Source organism: Leptopilina heterotoma, unplaced genomic scaffold, assembly GCF_015476425.1.
Source record: "Leptopilina heterotoma isolate Lh14 unplaced genomic scaffold, ASM1547642v1 Lhet_65, whole genome shotgun sequence".
Taxonomy (NCBI): Eukaryota; Metazoa; Arthropoda; class Insecta; order Hymenoptera; family Figitidae; genus Leptopilina; species Leptopilina heterotoma.
The window spans coordinates 4,269,815-4,293,737 of NW_025111152.1; the positions used below are offsets into that span (position 1 = coordinate 4,269,815).

General features: G+C 28.4%; 2 protein-coding genes across 5 annotated transcripts in view; one reads left to right on the forward strand and one right to left on the reverse strand.

The window, feature by feature from the left end:
• LOC122510014 (disks large 1 tumor suppressor protein) overlaps positions 1-23,923 on the forward strand; it is a 1,103,313-nt gene that overhangs the window by 532,092 nt on the left and 547,298 nt on the right. For all 4 annotated transcript variants that reach the window (XM_043624398.1, XM_043624394.1, XM_043624397.1 and 1 more), the window contains exon 4: positions 9,108-9,269. In XM_043624398.1, the coding sequence (XP_043480333.1) occupies positions 9,108-9,269 (162 nt within the window). The remainder of the gene's footprint in view (positions 1-9,107; positions 9,270-23,923) is intronic.
• Positions 19,624-21,766, reverse strand: LOC122510023 (pistil-specific extensin-like protein). Its single transcript, XM_043624410.1, has 2 exons — positions 21,370-21,766; positions 19,624-20,850 (listed from the first exon to the last, which is right to left on the reverse strand). Exon 2 carries the CDS (start codon positions 20,848-20,850, stop codon positions 19,765-19,767), a length of 1,086 nt encoding a protein of 361 aa, XP_043480345.1. The 5' UTR covers positions 21,370-21,766; the 3' UTR covers positions 19,624-19,764.

Sequence of the window (23,923 nt, forward strand, 5' to 3'; positions counted from 1 at the left end):
CCAAAAACAATTCATACGGAACAATTAACTTTTAATATTAATTTTTCATAATAAATTTATTTTGCTGTGAGCGACGAATATATATCATTTTTCTCTGAATGCAATTTATTAAAATTTTGCAGTCGAATAGAAAAATTCAAGTCGCAAAAAAAAGACGAATAAGCGAGAATGATTAATGGAACAATTCCGTTAATTGATCCTGAATGCGACAGGTGTTTTAATTATAAGAACAAACTAATTGAAGTACGCCAAGTTAATTTCAGCCAAACTTTCCCGAAAAGAGTCCTTAGAGAAAGTTAACTAACACCCACTGGCATCTTTCGAAACTTTTTATTTATCATTCTTATTTTATTTCTTTTGAAACAATTATTTAATACTAAAGAAAAATTGATACTAAGCAACAATAATAGAATAATGGATTATCTGTTAGTAGATTAGTATCAATAAAAAAATAAAATATGGATTTATTTTTTGTTTTGATTTTTCTTTTATTTTGTTCATTTTAAAAAAAAATTTGTTCATTTTTAAAACTTTTGGTTCAAGTGAATTTTCCACACAGTTTTCAAATTGAGACAAAAAACGAATCAAAACGTTGCTTCGCAACACTTTTGATTCGTTTTTTGTCTCAATGTGATATCCTTAGAAAAAATTATTCTGTATTTGTTTTTACTTAAAAATCAGTAGATCATGTCAGTTTTAGTCAGTCAAAACTTATTTAATTTAATATAAGGATAAAATAATAAAAAAAGTATATCCATAAAGACGAAAACATTTAATTAAAAAATCATAAATTTTTTTGAAGTGGAGGGGGGATAAATTTTTTTTTTATATTTGAAAACTTCAGTCACGTGTGATCAGTTAAATGCACAGCAATGAACACATTATAGTGCGAAAACAAAGAAGTAGCAGCAAGCCATGCAGAAGATTATTGGCCACGTCTGGTGCGCCATTTTAGCTTGGATAATAACACGAATGACCGTCACTCGACTCGAAACAACCGCACACACTACATGTTGATGTTATCGGCTCCCATGTAAGTTTCAGCGAGCTTTGTCCTTTTGATGTTGTAACTGTGGTTTAATTGCTCTCTTCTCTTGGAAATTTCACTAAAATTAAAACCAAAAATTCACGTTTACGTCACAAAAGAAGGAGAGAGAAAAGGACCAATTTCTCTCTAATTATGATCAAATTTAACATTTATTTCCTTAATTGCCGAGTGTTAGACATTTTTTTCTAAAGTATAATTATTGTTTTTGTAAAAAAATTTAACACATATTGAAAAAAAGTTCAAAAAATTTATTCTTTTTTTGTTTTTTTTAAATTTATTTTAATCTTTTTACTTATTTAAATTTGTTTTTATTGTATTTTATTAAATTTATGAAATAACTTTATAATTATTTAATTATTAACTATTAATAGACGTAAAATAATTTGTCATTTGGATTTTTATTTTCGCATTTACTTGAAGTGAGAGTTTACTATAGAACTAGCAACAATTCTAACTTCTTCCTACCTTTTTTAAATAAAATTAGCAATTTCAAAATAATAGAATTTAAAAATTTTCTAATTTAAATTTTTGTTGAAAACACTAAAAAAATTCAATTTTGGAGAAATTACAAATAATTGCAGAAATTCAATTATTTAAAAAAAAATAAAATTCTGCTTATAAAATTCAACTATGTTAAAAATTTTTTAAAAATTCTCTTAAAAATCTCAATTATCTTTATAAATAACAAAATTCTTCTGAAAAGTTCAATTATTTTCATAAATGTCAAAAAAATTCTTGTCCTAAGGGGCCGTACACATAATACGTCACGCGGCTAGGGGGAGGGAGGGGGTCTGAGAATTGTGACTAAGTGTGACATGGGGGAGGGGGGGGGTGAACTCATGTGTTACGTCACGATCTTTTAAATTCAAAGATTATAAGAAATTATATGTGACAATGTCACTTTTTCTAAATAAAACAAGTTAAAAATGGTTTGAACTATTTAATATCTATTATGTATCTGTTTAAGGGGTAACATCACCCAGAGCCTATACAAAATATGGTCTATTTCAATTAATTATTTTAAGAAAACGGTCAAGTACAATGTTGCTGGGTTTTCTCCAACGTTAAACACATGGGTTAAACTTAATTTAAAAATAAAACAAAAAAAAAAATTTTTCAAAATGGCGCCTTTACACATCCAACAGTGAAAAAATTGTAAAAAAAAACTGGCCGGAAGGATTTCTCCAACATTTTTTGACGGATTCAATTAAAATTTAGACTGTAGCTTTAAAACAACATTCTTTATCGAAGTACATAGGATTTTTTAGATCGGTTAATGCGTTTCCGTTTTATAACCATTTTTACCTTGATTTTTTAACAAAAAATAACATTTTTGTCATCGAAGTCATACCATTTTGCGAAAAATTGATATTTTTAAAATATCCTATGTACTTTTCTAGTAAATGTCATCCTCTTTCATAATTCGTTTGAATTTTTTGCCTAGGTGCTTATGGAACGTAGAAAAGCTTCCGGCTGCAGAGGTTGTTTTAAAAAACGTGATCTACGTTGAACTGTTGTGAAGGCGCCATTTTGAAAACAAAAAATTTTTTTTTATTTTTAAATTAAGTTTAACCCATGTGTTTAACGTTGGAGAAAACCTAGCAACATTGTACTGAACCGTTTTCTTAAAATAATTAATTGAAATAGACCGTATTTTGTATAGGCTCTGGGTGATGTTACCCCTTAACATCTATTGGCATATTATTTATAATATGATAAATAATATCCCGTGTAGAAATATCCCTATTATGGCCATATTAGGGAATGAAACACACGGCCCGACCTGGGCCAGATCGGGGCGACGATCAAATGTGGATTTCCTGATCAGGGCCATATCAGGCCGTGTGTTTCATTCCCTAATATAGAAGGCCCGATGAGTCCCTGATCCGGACCATAGCGAAATTTCTACACGGGATATTCTCTTAATTTGAATCAGTTAAAAATCATGGTTTAAACTGGCAATCAGCAGTGACTGTCTTTTTGTATCTGAATCAGTTAAAAATAACTGAAAAATTATCCACAAAACACCGAAATTTTTCTAAATATTGTATATTAAAGATTTGCTTGCATAAGTCAAAAAATTTACTTGCAAAGTTTATTTTAAAATTGTGTAAAGATTTAAATTTCTCACTCCAATAAATGTCTATCGTCAAATTTTCTTAAAAATATAGCTTGAAACTTTCCTGAACATTTGAATTGCATTTTCGACTATACTTTCGTGAAAATCTTCCTGAAAATATAACTTAAATTTTCGGAAAAGTTTCCCGCTAAACATTTATTGAAGTGGGATATTTAAATCTTTACACAATTTTAACTAAACTTTGCATTTAAATATTTCGAAGCTTGCGAGTAAATCTTTAGTAAATTTTTAGGAAAGTTTCGGTGCTATGTAGGTAGTTAAACGTGACTAATTGAATCAATCAAAAACAATTGTATTGAAACATCAGTTATTTTCAACTAATTGTCAGAAAAAAATATTACTATTTGAATTAGTGACTGATTTTTTGCTTCTAAATCAGATATTCTTAACTGATTCAATAATTTAGAGTGTAAGATATAATATACATATATATTGTCCAATGTATAAAATTTACAGTGAAATTTACGTGTGTGACGTGACGTAGAGGGGAGGGGGGGTTCAAGATTTGTGACGAAGTGTGACATAGGGGGAGGGAGGGGTTAAAAGTGGTCAAAAATCGCGTGACGTATTATGTGTACGGCCCCTAATTTCAATTATTTTCAAAAATTTTTCTAATTTAAATGATTTTTAATATCTACTAAAATTTTCCAAAAATAATTTAATTATTTTAAAAAAATTTTAATAAAATAGTATTGCAAACATTTAATTATTTTTATAATTATAATAAAAATTTCACAGAAATTCAATTATGTTCATAAATAATAAAATTTTTTTAAGGAATTCAATTATTATTTTCATAAAAAGTAATTTAAAATTCTAGAAAATAATAATTGAATTAAAATTATGAAAATAATTTTGATAAAGTTACAGTAACAATATTCTTATAATATAAAATAATGATTTTATCTCTCGGTCATTTTTAATTATTAGAAAACATGAAGAAATCAATTACTTTAAGCAATCGATATCTTCATGTTTTATAACAATACTTTTATAAGTTGTTTAATTTAAAAAAGGTTTAAATTTCAAATTTTTTAATGTCTTCATTCCAATTGAAAATCCTGTTCTAAAAATAAGATTAAAACTAGGAATTGTGCAAATATTTTTCTTCTTTTTCTATAACAAAATAATAATTTTCTTTAAAAAATTGTGATTCACAAACAAAAATAATGCAAAATAAATAAATTTTCTATTTTTTAATCACAGTTGTTTAACAATTTTCTAAATTTGTTTAGAAGTAAAGAACAAAAATCTGCATAATTTCAATTTGACAAAACATAACATTTAACAAAAATTTAGTCTTTTAATGAAAAGAAGTGAAAAAAATTCTGATGATTTCTATTTGTCATTACAATTTTGAATTAATTATAAAATAAAAATAATTATAACACAATAATAATATTATATAATAATAATAATATACAATCTATCTAAAGATAACAAAAAACAAAAGTATAAACAAACGACAACTTCAGAGTGTGAGGGACAGAAAATGTGAATGAATGAAAGAATGAAAGAACATTCAAATTATTATAGTTAATTATATAATTTCATAAAAATTATTAAAACTATAAAAATAATATATAAATTGTTTTTTAGAAGGTAAGCAAAGATTTCTTCATTAAAATCAGGGATTAAAATAATAAATTAATGAAACGAATCGAGAGAATGAAATTTAAAAATGAAAAAATCGGAGCTTTTCACGGCACAGAAAATTTTGGGGTATTATTTTAACTCCAAAATGGATTAAAATAATTCATCAAAGGATTATTTTTTAAAATGTTTTAAAAATGATTTGGTTTTGATTTCGATACATTTTTTTCATTGAAAAAATTAATCCAAAATGTAAAGTTAGGGTTTTTAATTTAAAATTGTTTTGCAGTTCAAATTGTCATGTCAAAAGTTTGACAAATAATTTGTAAATAGAGTGATTAATGTTTTAGTGATATTAATTCCACTATAATTTTTACAAGACAGTAAAGTAAGGAAATTTTATCCGAAGTATTCAAAAAATATCAATTTAATGAATTTAATCCAAATCTTAAAAAGTCTATGAATTTTCTTTCGCAGCTTAAAAATGAAAAAAAAATCCATAAGGGACGTTTCACGTCAAACAGCCCAAAGCTGTGCCCAAAATTTTATGCAATCAAAATACAAGTTATGCACATGAAAATACTCGTCATGACATCCCCTTTCAATTGCAAAGTGGCATAATTGAAAATTCAAAATGGCGTCCTTGCTACGTCAATTAGAAGAGGCTAAAAACTCGAAAATAAGTAAATATATTTATTAATTGCTTTTAAAAAACGATGCATAAATATTTGGTCAAAATATATTTTACTGATTTTGGGGTCGCTGATTACGAATCTGAAGTCAGATTTTCAAAATTCAGAATGGCGGATCCAATATGGCGGACGAATTTTAAAAAATTCATTGAATTTGCTTAAAACTTTTTACTCAGGGGTTTTTGGGGTTGCTGATTACGAATATGAAGTCAGATTTTCAAAATTCAAAATGGCAGATCCAATATGGCGGACGAATTTTAAAAAATTTATTGAATTTGCTTGAAACTTTTTACTTGGGGGTTTTCGAGGTCGCTGATTACGAATCTGAAGTCCAATTTGCAAAATTAAAAATGTCGGATCCAATATGGCAAACAAATGTTGTGAAAATTCGTTATTCTTGAAAAATTTTGTGAAAGATTGATGAATTTTCATAAAAAATATTTCTCGTGGGTTTTCGGTGTCGTTGAATACGAATATTTTGTCAGATTTTTAAAATTTAAAATTGCGGTCTTATTTTGACAGACGGCTTTTTGAAAATCATATGCAATTCATTTAAAAATTCTTATTTCAGGTGTTCAAAACCCCCGAGTTAGTACATTGCGTAACAAGTGTGAACTAGCGGCTTTTTTGGAACGAACGCTGAGTTTTTGTAACGAGTTTTATTATTATTATTAATAATTAATAAATAAATACAAATACTAAGAGTTTCTAACCTTCTTTTCGTGATCGCTCGTGTAAAAGTTCCGTTTTTATACATTAATGATATTATTTTTATTAATACGTCGAAGTACATGACTCGTTACGCAAAAGTAGCGCGAGTTCCAAAATGCCGCCACACGTGTTGCCCACGATACTTTACATAACAAAATCATAAAAAGGCGTTGACACTGAAAAACTTATTTAATTGAAAAGAATGTTGAAAGACGGGTACATAAGATTCGGAACACAGATCGCCTGTCAAGCGTACGTTACTAGTTGATCGCGCAGGGGGGTTCGGGGGGTCTTCCCAGATGGGGTCCAGGGGCGGAGCACCGGTCTGGGGGTTGGAGGGGGGCAAAGTCCCCCAACTACAAAAAACCAACTCAAAAGAATAATAATAATTTTCGACATTTCGAAGAATCGCATTTTATAATACCCCAAGCCACCGAACACGTTGGAGGCGAAGCCCCCCGAAACCTAGTCATGTACTTCGACGTATTAATAGAAATAATATCACTAATGAATAAAAACGGAATTTTCACACGAGCGATCGCGAAAAGGAGGTTAGAAACTCTTAGTATTTGACAGATGCTGTGTTGCAGCTTTAAGACACGGTAAAAGTTGGTAACTGAACAAAAACATAATCACGCTTCTACTGGACGGAATTGCAACTACTCGAGCGTTACAAAAATACTCGAACAAGCACAAACAAAGTTCTTTTTTGAACTCAACTGTCATTCGCAGTATTTTCGTAACTACGTACTAAAAAGAATCACTTTACGTTGGCCTACGGAGAGACAAATAACGCCATTTTTATGATTGCGGTATTTGAAAAAAATTTCAAGCGAATTCAATAAGTTTGTTCAAATTCGTCCGCCATATTGGATCCGCCATTTTGAATTTTTTAAAACTGACTTCAGATTCGTAATCAGCAACCCCGAAAACTCCCGAGTAAAAAGTTTTAAGTAAATTTAATAAATTTTTTAAAATTTGTTCGCCATATTGGATCCGGCATTTTGAATTTTTAAAATCTGACTTCAGATTCGTAATCAGCAACCCCAAAAACCCCTGAGTAAAAAGTTTTAAGCAAATTCAATAAGTTTGTTCAAATTCGTCCGCCATATTGGATCCGCCATTTTGAATTTTGAAAATCTGACTTCAGATTCGTAATCAGCGACCCCGAAAACCCCCGAGTAAAAAGTTTTAAGCAAATTCAATAAATTTTTTTAAATTAGTCCGCCATATTGGATCCGGCATTTTAAATTTTTAAAATCTGTCTTCAGATTCGTAATCAGCGACCCCAAAAACATTAAAATATATTTTGATTCAATATTTATGCATCGTTTTTTAAAAGTATTTAATAAATATATTTACTTATTTTCGAGTTTTTAGCCTCTTCAAATTGACGTAGCAAAGACGCCATTTTGAATTTTCAATTCTGCCACTTTGCAATTGAAAGGGGATGTCATGACGAGTATTTTCATGTGCATAACTTGTATTTTGATTGCATACAATTTTGGGCACAGCTTTGGGCCGTTTGACGTGAAACGTCCCATAAGTAGAATTACAGTTGCAATTTTTATTAATAGTGATAAGAATTGATATGGAAAAGAATTTTAGTTAAAATTTTAGAAAATATTTGAAGAATTGCAGTTTTAATTTTAATTAATTTCAAAAAGTTTTACATTAAAAGTATTTAAAAATTTTAATTCCCAGTTGTCAAATAAATAACAATAAGTATTCAAATATTTATTATACAAAAATTAAAATATTTTAAAATGAGTGAATTGATTAAATGAAAACTATTTTGATCATTTTTTAACTTGTCGTGTATGAAATATTTGACTATATTGTGAAAATATAAAATTATGTTTATTTATATATATATATATATAGAGAGAGAGAGAGAGAGAGAGAGAGAGAGAGAGAGAGAGAGAGAGAGAGAGAGAGAGAGAGAGAGAGAGAGAGAGAGAGAGAGAGAGAGAGAGAGAGAGAAGAAAAATATTTTATATGTTTTCTCTATGAGTTTATAATTCTAAACGTTGCATTGAACATTCGATTGCTAATAGTACGTCAATTGGAATTTTCGAAGTTGTCATGTACGTCTACACGAATGTTGTATATATATATATATACGTGTGTATTTTAACAACCAAATCCGAAGCCCCACGAGAGTTGCCATCGACGAGTCGAGTAGGGGGAATGATAAATCCTGGATTTCACACGATTAACCCCCCTCAAACCCTGTATTCTATATGTTAAACCTACCGGTGTTAAAACCGTCGATCAAACTCTGCATTTGAAGTCGATTGTCATCTCATGTTCACTTATATAAAAAAAAAATCAAACTGAAATTTAATCTTCAAAAAATTTGTCAGTCCAAAAAATATTTTTCTTTTTTTCCTTCTATACTAGTTTGAAATTTTAAAATAATTTTTAAACTAATTTATAATTATTTACCAATTTCTTAGTTAAAAATATCTTGAAAATAATTATTTCAGAATTTATAATCTCTGAAAATTTATTGGCAAAAGAAATATTTTTTGTATTTATTTTTTTTTAATTTTCAAATAATTTATAATTTGCACTCGACTGAAAATTGGTCAGTAATTTAATATTAAAATAATTAATACATATCACATTAAATCTATAAGAATGTTGCTAAAAAACAAGAAAAAAACTTGTTGAAAAAGTTCGCAGCACATAATATTCATTTTTAAACTCTGATTTTACATCCTTATGGAGAAATATAACATTGTCGGTTTTAATAATAATAAAAAAGAACTATCCTGCAAGAAAATATATTGTTCCCAAAGGTCACGTTTTCTGACATAAAAAACAAAAGTTTAACAATCTCTCTACCTCTCTAGAAAAAAATAGGAAAAAAGAGAAAAAAAAGTTTGTTATAAAATTGTCGTTTAACATTTTTTTTCAGAAAATAAGGCACGTTGGTGTTGAAGAACCAGTATCTTCTTCACCATCATTCTTAAAAGATTCATCTCAGGTTGATGGCATCTCGAGACCGAATTCTGTCGACAGGGTTATTCACACTGACACAACTCAACACATTGTTGCAAGTCATGAAACTCTCAACAAGGTAAGACATTTTACTGCATATAATTATTGTATTCAATTAGAGGAAAACGAAATATTAATTAGGTTACTATTATGTAATGATTAATTAACCTTCTAATTAACCTAATTTTATATCTAATGTAATAATTAATGCATAAAAAATTCATTTTCTGGATTATATAAAGGATAAAAATTTACCACTGTTATTTATAAACAAAAAGCAACATTTTGCAAACTTTTAATTATTTTATTTTTAAATATTGAATTCAAATTTTAAATTAAATAATTTAAAAAGTTGACAATTAATAAAAATTCAATTATTAATTTATAAAGGAAATTTGAACTATTATGACGTCACAGTTTCAGCAAACATGCTTTGCTCAAACTGTGATGCCATAGTAGATCAAATGCCCTTTCGATGAAAGTAATTAAGAATTCAATTTCCTTTTATCAATAAATTTTAATAGGAATCTTCTATACAATTTTATTGTTTTCAAAAATTTTAATAGAATTCTTCGAAACAATTCTATTACTTTTAAAAATTGGGATAAAATTCTTCATAAGAATTCAATTATTTTCAAATTCCAAGTTATTAAAGTTTCGAAAATTATAACATTTTTTAAAAAAATATTTTATATTTTAAAATATCAGAAAAGTGAAAGGAAATTTGTAAATTGTTATTAATAAATTATTAGTTTCCTTCTAAAATTTTAAAATATAATTTAAATGAACACAAAAATGTAAAGAAAGATGAAATTGCTAATTTTGGTTGATTTATTAAAAAATCCAACTCTCAGTACAATAAAAAGAAGAAATTATATTTATTTTCGTCAATTTAATAAAAAACTAATTTACTAGGTATTAAAATACAAAAAAAATAGAAATTATGAATCTGAAGACTTTTATAATTCCAATTTTTCATTTGAACTAAAAATTATAATTATTAAATTTTTTATTTTTAAAATAATTTCCTGAATTTTATTTTATTTAAAGAATTTTTAAAATTAAAAACTAAAGATATTGTTAATTTTTGTTTATTTAAAAACCAAATTGAAATAATTAAAAATTCTTTCTTAATCCTTTCGATTTTAAACTAATAAATAATATATTTAATTAAAGGAAAATAAAAAAAAATATTTTATTTAGTTTTAAAAAATTAATGGTCAAATTTATTACCACAACCTTTTTATGAAACAAATTTAAAAAATAATAAAATACAATTTTTAGAGTAATTACAAAAAATGACAATGGCAAATATTTGTGATACACTCTAACCAATTGTTTTTTTTTCACCCCCGAAGAAAAATACAGATTGAAATGAATCAATTTAATTTAGGTTTGAAAAATAGAACAAAGAGAAAGAATTTCTATTGAAAATTGTTATCGAATGAGATTTAATTAAAATTTCACGAATAGAAATAAACAAAAGAGAAAAAAGAATTTGAAAAAAATTTCTTTTGTTTTTTACATAATGAATATTATTTTCTTCTATTACGATTCTTTTCAAAATTTCACGATTTATTTAGTATTATGAAATGAAATTTGAACTTTTATATGAATCTTTTTGTATAAAAAATGAGAGAATATTTTAATTACAGGGTGAAATTTTTTTAAATATTAGAAGTAATTGCATTCGTTAGTGAATAATTAACAATAAAATTTTTTAATTTTATTAAATAATTTAAATAGAACAATAAAATTGGGTAATTAATTAGAATTATGAATAAATTTACTCTTTTTCAAATGAAGAAAAATGTTGTCCCTCTGGTGAATTTTTCCTCAAATCGTGCGAATTTGTCGGTACAATAATTTTCCGGAAGTCGGTAACTGAGACAGCTTTAATTTTCTCGAGGAAAATTCTCCCTTGCCGACAACATAATTTTCCACCCTTTGTATTCAAAATGATCGAAATTCTCTAGCTGGAAAATCGATGTAGATGTTTGTCGAGTTGTTTGAATTAGTTGCCGAGCGGTGGCTCCAGTTTACTGGTAAAATACTCACTTTCTGTTTTATCCAAAGAAACCACGACCTACAACACGTGGATTTACAGTAGTCAGCTTGCAACTTTGCAACTCGTCGGCTAGTCAAGTTCTTTCGTAAAAGTAGTTTTTTCGTTCTAAACAGTGCCAAATGTATAGTTTTCAATTTTTGAAAATTTATTCCAAAAATGTGTAAAAATAATTTTTTTTCACCAAAAGTGTATTGTGATAATGTTGCCTTTCATTTGCAAGTGAAGTGTTTAGAATTTATTAAGAAGGTTATTTTATTCGTTTCAAAAAAATACTAAATAAATTAACATTATAAACATAATTGTTTATAAATAATTTTCAAAACAATTAAAATAATTACAAACGTAACTGAAATAGTTGAAATAGTAATCACAATATTTTAAATAATAACAGAAATAGATTAAATAATAACAAAAATATTACTTAAAAGTAATAACAACAATAGTTTAAATAAAAACAAAGATAGTTTAAATAATAACGAAAATGTGAAAATAATTATCGATGCAATTCAATTATTATTAAATTATTTAAAAACAATTATTTAAAATAACTGTATTTCAAAATGATTTCAAAAAAATTATAAACATCAAAATCTCTAAAAACACATAAAATTATAAACAAAAATTAAATAAACTGACTCGTAAATACTTTCAATCGAAACCTTAAAACTTCTAAACTTCCAGAAATCCCACCATTAAGTAACGTAAATACGTAAATGAATTAATTCTCAATTTTTATATAAAAATCCAAAACAAAAAGAATGTAAGAATTTTGCAATCAATTAAATAAATGCTGGTTGATTATTTTGAAAAAAAATTACGAGAAATTAGTGTTAACAATAAACAATTAGTAACAATAATAAACAATAATAAACGATAATAAAAGATAATAAACGATAATTAAACAGTAATAAACAATAAACAATAATAAAACTATAATAAAACATTAATTAATAATAATAAGCAATAATACATAGAAATAAACAATATTAAACAACAATAAACAATAATGAAACTGTAATAAATAATAAACAAGTAGAAATAAAGTATGATAAACAACAATAAATAATAATTTACAATATTGAATGACATTAAACAATAGAAAAAAATAAAAACGACAATAAACAATAGGAAACAATAAAAAATGATAATAAATAATAGAAAACATTAGTATACGATTTAAAAACAATAAAAACTAATAAAAACTTATAATAAACAATAATAAACAATAATAAACAATACGAAACAATAAGAAACTATAACAAATGATTTACAATAATAATGAACGATAAAAAATTAGTAAACAATGATAAACAATAGAAAGCATTATTATTCGGTTAAAAGACAATAATTAACAGTAGAAAACAATAGGAAACCATAATAAAGCTTAACGACAGTATTAAACAATAGAAAACTATAATAAACCTTTTAAAACAAAAATAATAAATAATAAATAATAAATAATAAATAATAAATAATAAATAATAAATAATAAATAATAAATAATAAATAATAAATAATAAATAATAAATAATAAATAATAAATAATAAATAATAAATAATAAATAATAAATAATAAATAATAAGAAACCTTAATAAATTATTAAGAAATAATATTAAAAAAATTATACATTCTATTAATAAAGTACCTAATAAATAATAATAAATAAATTATTGAAGTTTCCAATTGAAAATATTCAAAAATTGAATGTTTAGAAATTTAAATAATTTTCTGAAATAATTTAATTCGAATGTAATTTCGATGCAAATTAGATGAAGGAAAATTTAATAAAGTTTGTGAAATGCATTTGAAAGTTTTAAAGCTCCGAGGATTATAAAAGTGATTTTATTATATTATATCCTATACAGATAAGTAGTAAATGCTGCAACAGTCAGACACGAAATGTCTGATCGAAAGTTGATCTCACCACTTGGAAATATTTAGTTCAGTGCACATAACATTTATGCCACTCAGCATTCTATACTTTTGAAATATTAAAATTGTTCTAATATACAAAATGACAAATTTACCATGTAATTACATAATTCACGAAATATATATCTACATATTGCGATAAAATTTTGTAAAAGTTTTTCAGGTATTTTTTTTATATTAACACTAAATATTAACTACTACTCGTTAAAACTTACTTATTCGAGAGAATTTATACAGACGGAAATATAGTGGATATAATTGCATGCTATTGCGCCATAAATTTTTCCCGCTAATAAAAAAAACACTTTTCCTCAACAATGAAAGTTCAAAAAAAAATTAAAAATACTTGTTTTATACTAAAACAAAATTAAAAAGTAATAAGAAAATATGTGATTTTATTAATTTTGTAATTACATATTTATTACTTTTTGTCTATTGATTCACAATTTATTATTTACTCTTTAATTATTTGAAAAATAGTTTTCTTTAATTATTTCTTATTTATATATTATTTTTTCTCATTTGTTTTTTACTTTTTATTAATTATCATTATAATTTGTTTATTTTATTATTTAGTTTTTGGATTTACTTCTTTTCAAAATTCTCAATCTAATTACAAAAACTCAATAAAAAAATTATTATAACAATTAATAAAAGTAAATAATTATTAATTATTATTTCGGTTCCTGAAGTTGGCATCGATCCTCAGCATCGGAAAACTATTATTTCTTATTTTTAGAGATAAAATTTTAACTAATTTCACTTCTTTCATTCACCTAGAAAGAAAAAAACTTTTTGAGAGTACTTTTTAATCCTTAAACCTTGGGAAAAATTGAGTAATTTTTTCGGTTTCGTACAAAAAATTTTTTTTGATGCTGAGCATCGATGACAACTTCAGGGACCTTAATATTTACTTATAGTGTTAATTATTCCATTCACTTAGGTATTATTTATTTATAATTATGCACCATTTATTTTGTAATTATATTTAACAGCTACTGAAACAAATGATTTTTCAACACATAATTATAGAAAGAACTAAAATAAAAATTATCATAATTCTAAAAACAAAAAAGCAAAATTATTTAAAAATATTTTTAAATAAAATATTAAAATTTCTACTTTTAAAACACAGTTCATTAAAAATTCACAATATATTAAAATTTAATAAACACACATTTTAATTAATATTAAATAGTTGAGAAAATGTAAACATCGCAAACTTTTTAACAGTTTTCAATTTTATTATTATAAAAAAAAGAAATTTATTTACCATTCAAAAAATATTATAAACTTTTCTTTCTCATTACATCTGTAAATGAAAGTAGTTCAGAAAACGTTTGTTCCATATATTTTCGAGGTCAGTTCAAGTTTTTATTTAAAGGCGATCAGAAATCCATTACTGAACTGATATAAAATTTAAAAGGAGAGAAATATTCGTGCTGGAAAATTATTATTATTATTACGAGTGTGTTTAAAGCGTTACGAGAGAATGCGCACATTTGACACATATCGGTTTTAAAATATTTTATGATAAAAGAAAAAAATATACATTCAAGTATGTTTATTATATTAGTAAAATACAATAATATTTCTCAAAGTGAAACTCGATATTTTCCAGGGTCTATTTTTTCCAACTTTTCTTTTTTCAAATATAATATAATTATATAAATTTGTGCCACTTAGTTTTATAATTTGAAACAAATTAGTAAAGTTTCACTAATTTTTCTAATAAAATGAGTTCTTTTTACACTAAAAACTAATTTTTTTTATATAACCTAAAATTATTTAGGTAAAATTATCATTGAAACTTTTATTTAACTTAATTAACTTTATTTTAAACCTAATTAACCTTTCATTTTACCTAAAAATGAGGTATTTTACTACTAAAATAAGTTCCATTTCTACTAAAGATTAATTGTTTTAATTATACTGCTAAATATGCGTTATTTTAACACTAAAAGTAGTTAAATTAATTTTATTGATGAAAATTAGTCCCTTGCCTACTAAAATACTAATTTTAATAATTTTACTGGTAAAAATCTATTTTTTTTATTAAAAACTAATTATTTTAATTTAATAGCTAAAAACGAGTTTTATCAATCAAAAACTTATTACTTCAACTTTACTAATGAAGATTTATTCTTCTTCTAGAAAAAATTAATTATTTTAACTTTACTGATAAAAATTTGGTTTTTCTTGACAAAAAACTAAACAGTTTTAATTCAACTGCTAAAATTGTGCTCATTTTTTACTAAAAACATTTTAATTTCAATTTTACTAAAAAAAATTTTTTTGCTTCCATTCAAAATTAGTTCTTTTTCAACAAAAAACTAATTATTTTAATTTTAGTAATAGAAGTTAGTCATTTTACTAACAAAATAAGTTTTATATTCTTCTACTATTAATTAACTATAATAATTTGAATGTTCTTTCATTCTTTCATTCATTCACTTTTTCTGTCTCTCACACTCTGAAGTTGTGTTTTGTTTATACTTTTGTTTTTTGTTAACTTTAGATAGATAGTATATTTTATTATTATGTTATCATTATTTTTATTTTATAATTAATTCAAAATTGTAATGACAAATAGAAATCATCAGAATTTCTTTTTACTTCTTTTCATTAAAAGACTAAAATTTTGTTAAGGAAGAATCTGATGTACAGTCCAAACAAAAGTTAGTTCAATGTCACAATTTTGTAATTTAAAAGAAAAAAAAAATTAATTTTTAAATTCGTTTCGGTGGAAAGGCGAAGAATTTAATTTTGAACATTTAAAACGATTGAAAGTTGCATTTGAATAAAAATTACAATTTTCTGTCCATAAGAAACATTTGTTAAATTTTAGGTTATGTTACTTAAATTATACATTATTGACAAAAAAGTATAATTTGTATTCAAATATAATTCTTTAAATTATTCAAAATGTAGAAAATTAAATTCCTTACGCTTCTACCGAAAGGAGTTAAAAATTTTATGTGACCTTTTCTTTTAAAATACGAAATTATGACATTGGACTAACTTTTGTTCCGATTGTTTGTCGGATTCTTCCTTAAATATTATGTTTTGTCAAATTGAAATTATGCAGATTTTTGTTCTTTACTTCTAAACAAAATTAGAATATTGTTAAACAACTGTGATTAAGAAATTGAAAATTTATTTATTTTGCATTATTTTTGTTTATGAATCACAATTTTTTAAAGAAAATTATTATTTTGTTATAGAAAAAAGAAGAAAAATATTTGCACAATTTCTAATTTTAATCTTATTTTTGGAACAGGATTTTCCACAGGAATTAAAACATTCAAAAATTTTTAATTCAAACCTTTTTTAAAAACCTCGGAATGATCGCTTTCTTCATGTTTTATAATAATTAAAGATGACCAAGTAATAAAATCATTATTTTATATTATAAGAATATAGTTACTGTAACTTCATTAAAATTATTTTCTTCATTTTAATTCAATTATTATTTTCTAGAATTTAAATTATTTTTTATGAAAATAATTGAATTCCTTAAAAAAATTTTATTACTTATGAAAATAATTAAATGTTTGCATACAATTTTATTAAAATTTTTTTAAATAATTGAGTTCTCTTTGGAAAATTTTATTAAAATAGTAGTTATTGATAATAATAGAAATTAGAAATTTTTTTGAAATTAGTACGTGCGAATTGTTGCTAGTAAATTGCTTATTCTTCGATACGGTACTAATTTTTATAAGGTTACTTCACTAGTAAATATTTAAAAAAAATTTCCACTAAATATTAGCCATTTTTTATAATTTTTTATACTGATGAAAAAGAGTTATTGTTGTTCTACTAAAAATTAGTTATTTTAATTTTACTATAATAAAAATTAGTTTTTTATACTAAAAACTAAATATTTTAATTTTTCTCCATCAGATATTAGTTATTTTTCTACTAAAAACTAATGATTTTAATTTTACTGATAAACATTAGTCATTTAGCTACTAAAAGTTAATTTTTTTAGTACTTAAAATTACTATTACTAAAAGTTAATAAATTCTACACAGAAATTAGTTCTTTTACTGTGAAATATTAGTTTTTTCCACTAAATATTATCTACTTTTTCTACTGAAAATTCGTTATTTTACTATTAAAAATAAGTGATTTGAATTTCACTGAATTAGTTCCTCTTTTACTAAAAACAAATTATTGTCTAAGAAGATCAGTTATTTTAATTTTACTTATGAAAATTACAAATTCTGATTCAAATAATTAATTTTTTTCTAGTCACTACTAAAACGAAGAGTAAGCAAAGATTTTATAGGACCAATTATTTATTGTTTTACTAATTAATTAATTATTGTTTTACTAGCAGTAATTCAAGATTTTACTAGTAATAAATTACTTTTATTATTTCTAATTTAAATTTAGAGTATAGTGGAAAAATAGTGTGTAAAAAATAGTAATAAAAACTAGTAAATTTATAAATTTTTTAAAGATAAAGTTAAAATTAAAGTTTTAAAGTCTTTTTTTATAACTTGAGAACATAATTAATTTTAACTTCTTTTTTTCCAGTGCATCTATGTCATTTTACTTTCGTGCAGGTGTGTTGTAATCAATATCTATTGATTGAACATAACCTACTACAATGGGAAATCATTTATCATGAAATAATAAATTTAAAATTCAATCGCTTCAATAAATTGGGACAATTTAAATTAATGTACCTACACATTTTTTAAATGACAACTGTTATCGTAAAATTTTCTCGAAAAAAGTTTCCTTCAGTTTGTATTCACTTTTAAATCTTTCTTCTTCTTTTATTATTACAAAAAAAAATTTGTTCCATTTTTCGCTTTTTTTTCTTGTTACTAATTTCGTTTCTTCTTTTCACTTCTGAACTTTCATTCATAATTTCTTTTTCTCTGTTTATTTTGCTCTTCTTTCTAACTCTCTGAATTTAAATTTTGAATTGAATAATTTTGAATAATATTTGTATAAATTTTAAATAAATTTTGAAACAATTAGTTAAAATTTTAACACTAATTAAAATTTAGCTCGTTTTTATTTTTCTTCTTTCTCTGGTTTATTTTCTTTTAGTTTTTCTTTTGCTTATTTATAATAATTTCTTTCTAAGTTTTAAATCTCAAAAAAAAGAACTTAAACTTTATTTTAAAAATTTCATTTACGAAGAGATAAAAATGAATTTTTTAAAAGAGAACTAATTTATCTTACTTCATCCTCCTGTGTTCTAAAATTAAAAGAAAAAGTCTCGTAAAAGTAAATTGAAAATGTCAAAAATCATTTGGTCATTAATATATTTAAAAATTATTCAATTACACGAACGTCTTTTTTCTCTTAAGTGGGAAAAATCTTCTTTTGGATTGAGGCCAAAGAGACGTTTCGTTTTTTTTTTATATTCTTCTCTTTTACCCAGAAATTGCTGAAACATGTCCGTAGTAGCAGTTTTGTGCTTTATTTATTTCTCACCCAAGGAGAGCGATATAAAAGTTGTTTCGAAAGAATCTTATATATATATATGAAAATCTAGTTCTCAGATTAAATATAAAGAAGAAAATTTTGTTAGATAAACTTCGACATAAAATATAAATATATTTGTGAATAAAATTTCTCACCACTTTGCACTAACCAAACACAAATTTCCATTAGTTTTGAATTTAAAATAGGGCAACACTTATTTCAATAAAATTATTATTCAATGATATAATATTATAAAAATCAACATGGAAAAAATATAATATTCCTAATTTTTTATTTTTATTCATGTAATTAAAAATGATCTTATAATTAGAAAAAGAGGAAACACAAATACAGAAATTTTTTGTAAACAAAAAATTTGAATTAATTTGAATTTAATTAATTTAAAAAATTTTTTTTAATGATATAAAATTAGACAGAAACAAAGTCATCAAATTTTATAAAAGTATTTTACAATTTTATTTGTATTTTTACGCTTTGTCTCATTTTGGCATACAATGATGACCTATTCCGCCCTACATTCTCATTGGTTTTCATCAACCAAGTGAATCTCAAATGTGGATGCCATCAGAACCATAGTTACCAACTGAAATTCCGCAGATATACGCCGTTAATATCATTCCCTCCGATGTTCATATGTACAAATATATGACGATTCCCTTAACGCTTAACCTATTTTACCACCTCAAAACTCATTTCCACGCATCGTCATAGTCAATTTCACTGATTTTCTCCAAATCGAAAAAAAATCGCCACATTTCCTCATTATATACGTTTCGAAAGAGTGGAACACAATTTTTTTCTCGTTCCAAAAATATGACAAACAAGGGAAAATAATTTTTGCAACTAAAATACTTTTGTTTTGGATTAGATGAATTTGTTACCGGTCACCGTGGGTAGGTAGGAGACCGGGCAAAGGGCTAGTCTTAAGTTGAAGAGTAAATTAGTTGGTTTTTGGTTTAAGGATGGAAGGGACTAGTTGGAACTTTAAATGGAATTGCAGAACTAGGAATATAAATAATTAACGTAATTTCAATGCATAAATAATTAATATATATTCTGTAAACCCCCCCTTAAAATATGTACAGTGTTGGAACATACAAGTTAACAACGTCGTGGTTTGAACCGTTGAAAGATGCCTTTCAACCGATCTTGATTAGTGCGGGGTTTACCTCGCGATCTTGATTTCGGTACCGCCTGGGCAGCGGGCCGAGTGTAGGGCTTCTGCTCTTGGATGCGAGGTTGAGGCACCACAAGGGGCTTTTCTCCAAGTTGCAGATCTTCAGGACAAATAATGGGCATGTCCAGAAGTGATGGTATTGAATTCTGAGGCTGGCTCCAAAGTTGCCGGCGACATGCCAGTGTTGGCCCAAGGTTGGCTAGTGGTGAGTGACGGCGGGGCGACCGTGATATTGGTGAGCCAGGACTGAGTTCCAAAATATCCTGGTCGCTATCTGAGAGAGCCAGATCCTCCTCCAGGTTACTGATAGACCGAAAGGGCGGCCTGGGGCTCCGAATGGGGCTCAGAAGCGGCGGTGGAGTGGGCACCTTCGATGGAGTCCACAATGGAGCGCTGACACAAGATGGGTTCTGTGGAGTCACCAGGTCGATCGTGGGCGGCTTCTTTTCGGGCGTCAAGATCAACAAGGGCGAAGGAGCCTCGTAAGGAGTAGCTTCGAGGAGCCTGGTTAGCTCTGCAATCTCCTCTTCGATAGAGGATATCTCCTGGGCGACTCGTATCTGTCTCCGAGGAGTAGGGACGTAGGTGTCCTGTTGACCACCTGTCAGAGTCCTCGTGGGGTAATAGGGCTCCCAACTCTGTCCGGATGACTGGTACCCTGGGTTCTCAGGAAGCACTTGATCGCTTGGAGCTGACCACGTCGGAGCGGAAAGAAACACCGGTGGAGAGATCGGAGCTCGTACCAGGATCCTGGCCTCGGGAGGAAGGATTTCGACGGTCCGAATGGTAGGGCCAACGAGTGAGTCCCTTTTGCTGTCAGTCCGGGGAATTACAGGCGAGACGGTGAGCTCGTTGTTGTTTCCATCCGGGGATGGCTTGCCCACGGCCTTCCGAAGAGTCCCTAGTAGAGCCCAATTGGCGAGCTTGGCCTTTAATTTCTCTGATTGCCGTAGATTTCGGGCCTTCCGCTTCTCGGTAGTGTTAAAGTTGGAGGGTCTTCGTTTCGGCATCTACGGAAGCAATCATGGTGAATTACATGTATTTTTTTGCAAAAAGAAAAAAAAAATATCGGCTTGGGTAAGGGATGAGCCCGCGGGGGGGGGGCGCGAGTTGTGAAGGAAGAGAGTGAAAGTAGGGAGCCCGCGTAAGGACGTAGGCTAGGAGAGGAGTAGTGAACCCGCGTAAGGACGTGAGTTCGGAAGATGGAAGGAGCCCGCGTAAGGACGTGGGTTCGAAGGATCGAGGGAGCCCGCGTGAGGACGTGAGCTTGGAGGGATAGGAACGGACCCGCGTAAGAACGTGGGTTCGAAGGATCGAGGGAGCCCGCGTGAGGACGTGAGCTTGGAGGGATAGGAACGGACCCGCGTAAGAACGTGGGTTCGAAGGATCGAGGGAGCCCGCGTGAGAACGTGAGCTTGGAGGGAAAGGAACGAACCCGCGTAAGAACGTGAGTCCAGGAGGAAGGATGAATCCGCGTAAGAACGTGGAGTTCGGAAGGAGTGGGACCAAACGAAGTGAAAGGTACTTACTGCAAAATAAGATGCGGGGAGTAGTGAAGACGACACTTTATTTCACTTTTAAGAAAGTACACTGTGCGTAGGCGGAAATGACTGAGAGAGAGTAGGCCCGTTTCGTCCCTTTTTATACCTAGCTCAAGGGTTATAAAAAATCTGGTCCTTGGTAGGGGAGATTTTTTTATAAACGGAGTTGAGATAAACAAGGACAGAGACAGCATAACTCTCTTGACAAAAATCTTGTAAACTTAAAATTAGCTTATAATTACTTACGAACTAAACAATTAATTTCTAACTGTTTTCCGGGTGAAACTGCTGAAAAAGAGTAAAATTTTGATACTAAACAACATGGGATTAATATAATTTTATCGCAAACAAGATCTAATAAAATTTAATATAAAAAATGTGACATCAATTTAAAAAAAATAACAAAAATTCCTCTGAATTTAACGTAGAACAATATCAAATATAAGAATATAATATACACATAATACTATAATGCAACATTATTACATATTATATCATATTATAATATAATAAGATATAATTATACGTACATAGTACTATAGAGTATCTTACACTATAATATATATTAATATTGGTACATAAAAAGGTAAGTCTTTGGTAAAAGAATGCTTAAAATCGAATAAAAATCAAAGTTTTTACACTAAAAACAAAAATACACGTAAAAAAGAAAAAAAAACGGGCCCGGCGGAGCCTTGCTGGGGGTAAGAGAGAAAGGCGGAAGCAGGAAGTACCGTTGGAGAAAGGGAGAAAAGTGCTGTAGGAAAAAGAGAGAGGGACAAGGCCGCCAGAAACCGGTTTCATAGTCAAGGTCTACTCTCAAGGGAGATACATGCAGTATTTAGGCAATATTTTGCGTTTCAACAAATGGTTCTCAACTAGAACCGTGGTTGTCAACCAGGATTATTTCTTTACGCAAAAAAATGACCGGTACAAACCCCCCCCTTGGGAAAGGTCTTGACTATGAAGTTTATTTATAATGTTATCCTCGTATTCGGAGTATTATTTAGGTTTTATCAAGAATAATAAAAATAAAAAAAAAAAAAAAAACAAGTTGTCCTTTTTTCCAAAAGAACTACAACGATCTGGAACGTAGGCTGGTATCCAATTAGAGAGAGGGCTCTAATTTGGGATTTTTACTCCGTCGAGGTAGGTAAGGACGGACGTCCTTATAGTCGACTACTCGGCGTTGGCGCAAGCTATAGCGTGGAAAGGCGTTGTCTTCTGGTTCCATGGTCGTTGATCCTTTAGAACCTTCTGCAGGCTCTACTTCTTCGTGATATTCCTTCCCCTCCAGGGTGAATATCTCTCCTTCTTCTTGAGGTCCCTTGGGCGCGTTGTTGATTATTACAGAAGGGTGATTAATTGTTCTCTCACCCAGTCTCCCCAATGTCTCGTCCGAGACATTGTAGTCATTCCGATTGAGTTCAGAAGTGGTTAGTTGATCAAAGGGGACCGAGCAACTTCTTAATTCATTTGGAATCCTCAGAGGTACTGGAGGACCACCTTGGGTGAGATCAGTCTGAAGCGGCGTATTGACTACTTCATCCGAGATGTCATAGCGACGACTTCCGTCTTCCTTACAAATCATACCTGTTTCAGGTATTGTTGATGGAAGGGAGGCTTTGGTTTGGGGCGAGGGTGGTACCTCGCGGTCCGTTTCCTCGGGGTGATGATTCGTGGCTTCGAGACACGTTCTGGTGCTTCGGGTATGAGGCTGAGGTTCTTCGGGATTAATTAACCCTTTATAGTTATCTGATATTTCTTCTGTTTCTGTCATCACCTCTGTAGGTGTTGCTTTTTCCGGAGCAAGGTCTGACGAGGCTCGGAGCGGTTGTTGAGTGACTCTATTTGTTGATTCATGAGGTATGGCTGAGCGAGTTGGAGCGGGTACTAAAATTAGTTCCGTTGCATACACTTTATGGGGTCCATTCTCTTTCTGAATCCAGAGGACACCTGGAGAGACCACTTCAAGGACCGAATAAGGTCCGGTCATACGAGGAGCCAACTTGGCATTGTAGCGCTCTGCGGCGTTAGAGAGGCGGTTATTTTTTGCAAACACCTGATCTCCCACCTTGAAGGGGGCTTCCTGTGTGATCCCGGCATACCGATTTTGATATCTAATTTGATGTCGATACGCATCTGCCTCTCGTTGATGCAATTGTGTAACCGGGATGACTTGAGGTCGCAATTTCCATTCTCCTGGTCTAAAAATTTCTCGGCCAAAAAGTAGGTGAGCAGGAGTGACGCCAGTTGCGGCATTTTGCCTGCGACGTAATCCAAAGAGCAATTGAGGGAGTTGTTGATCCCATACTTTCTGATTTCCGTCGTGTAGCCTAAGGCGAAGACCCTTTTTTACTTCTTGATTGCGCCTCTCAGTTGGGTTGGCTTGCGGGTGATACTCTGGTGTAGTCCAAAGCTGACAAGCCCACTTTTTGCCTACTTCCTCCCAAAGGTGGCTACGAAACTGCGGGCCGTTGTCGCTTAAGATTCGGTTGGGATAACCAAACCTGGAGAAGACCTCCTCTTCGAGAATCTTGATGAT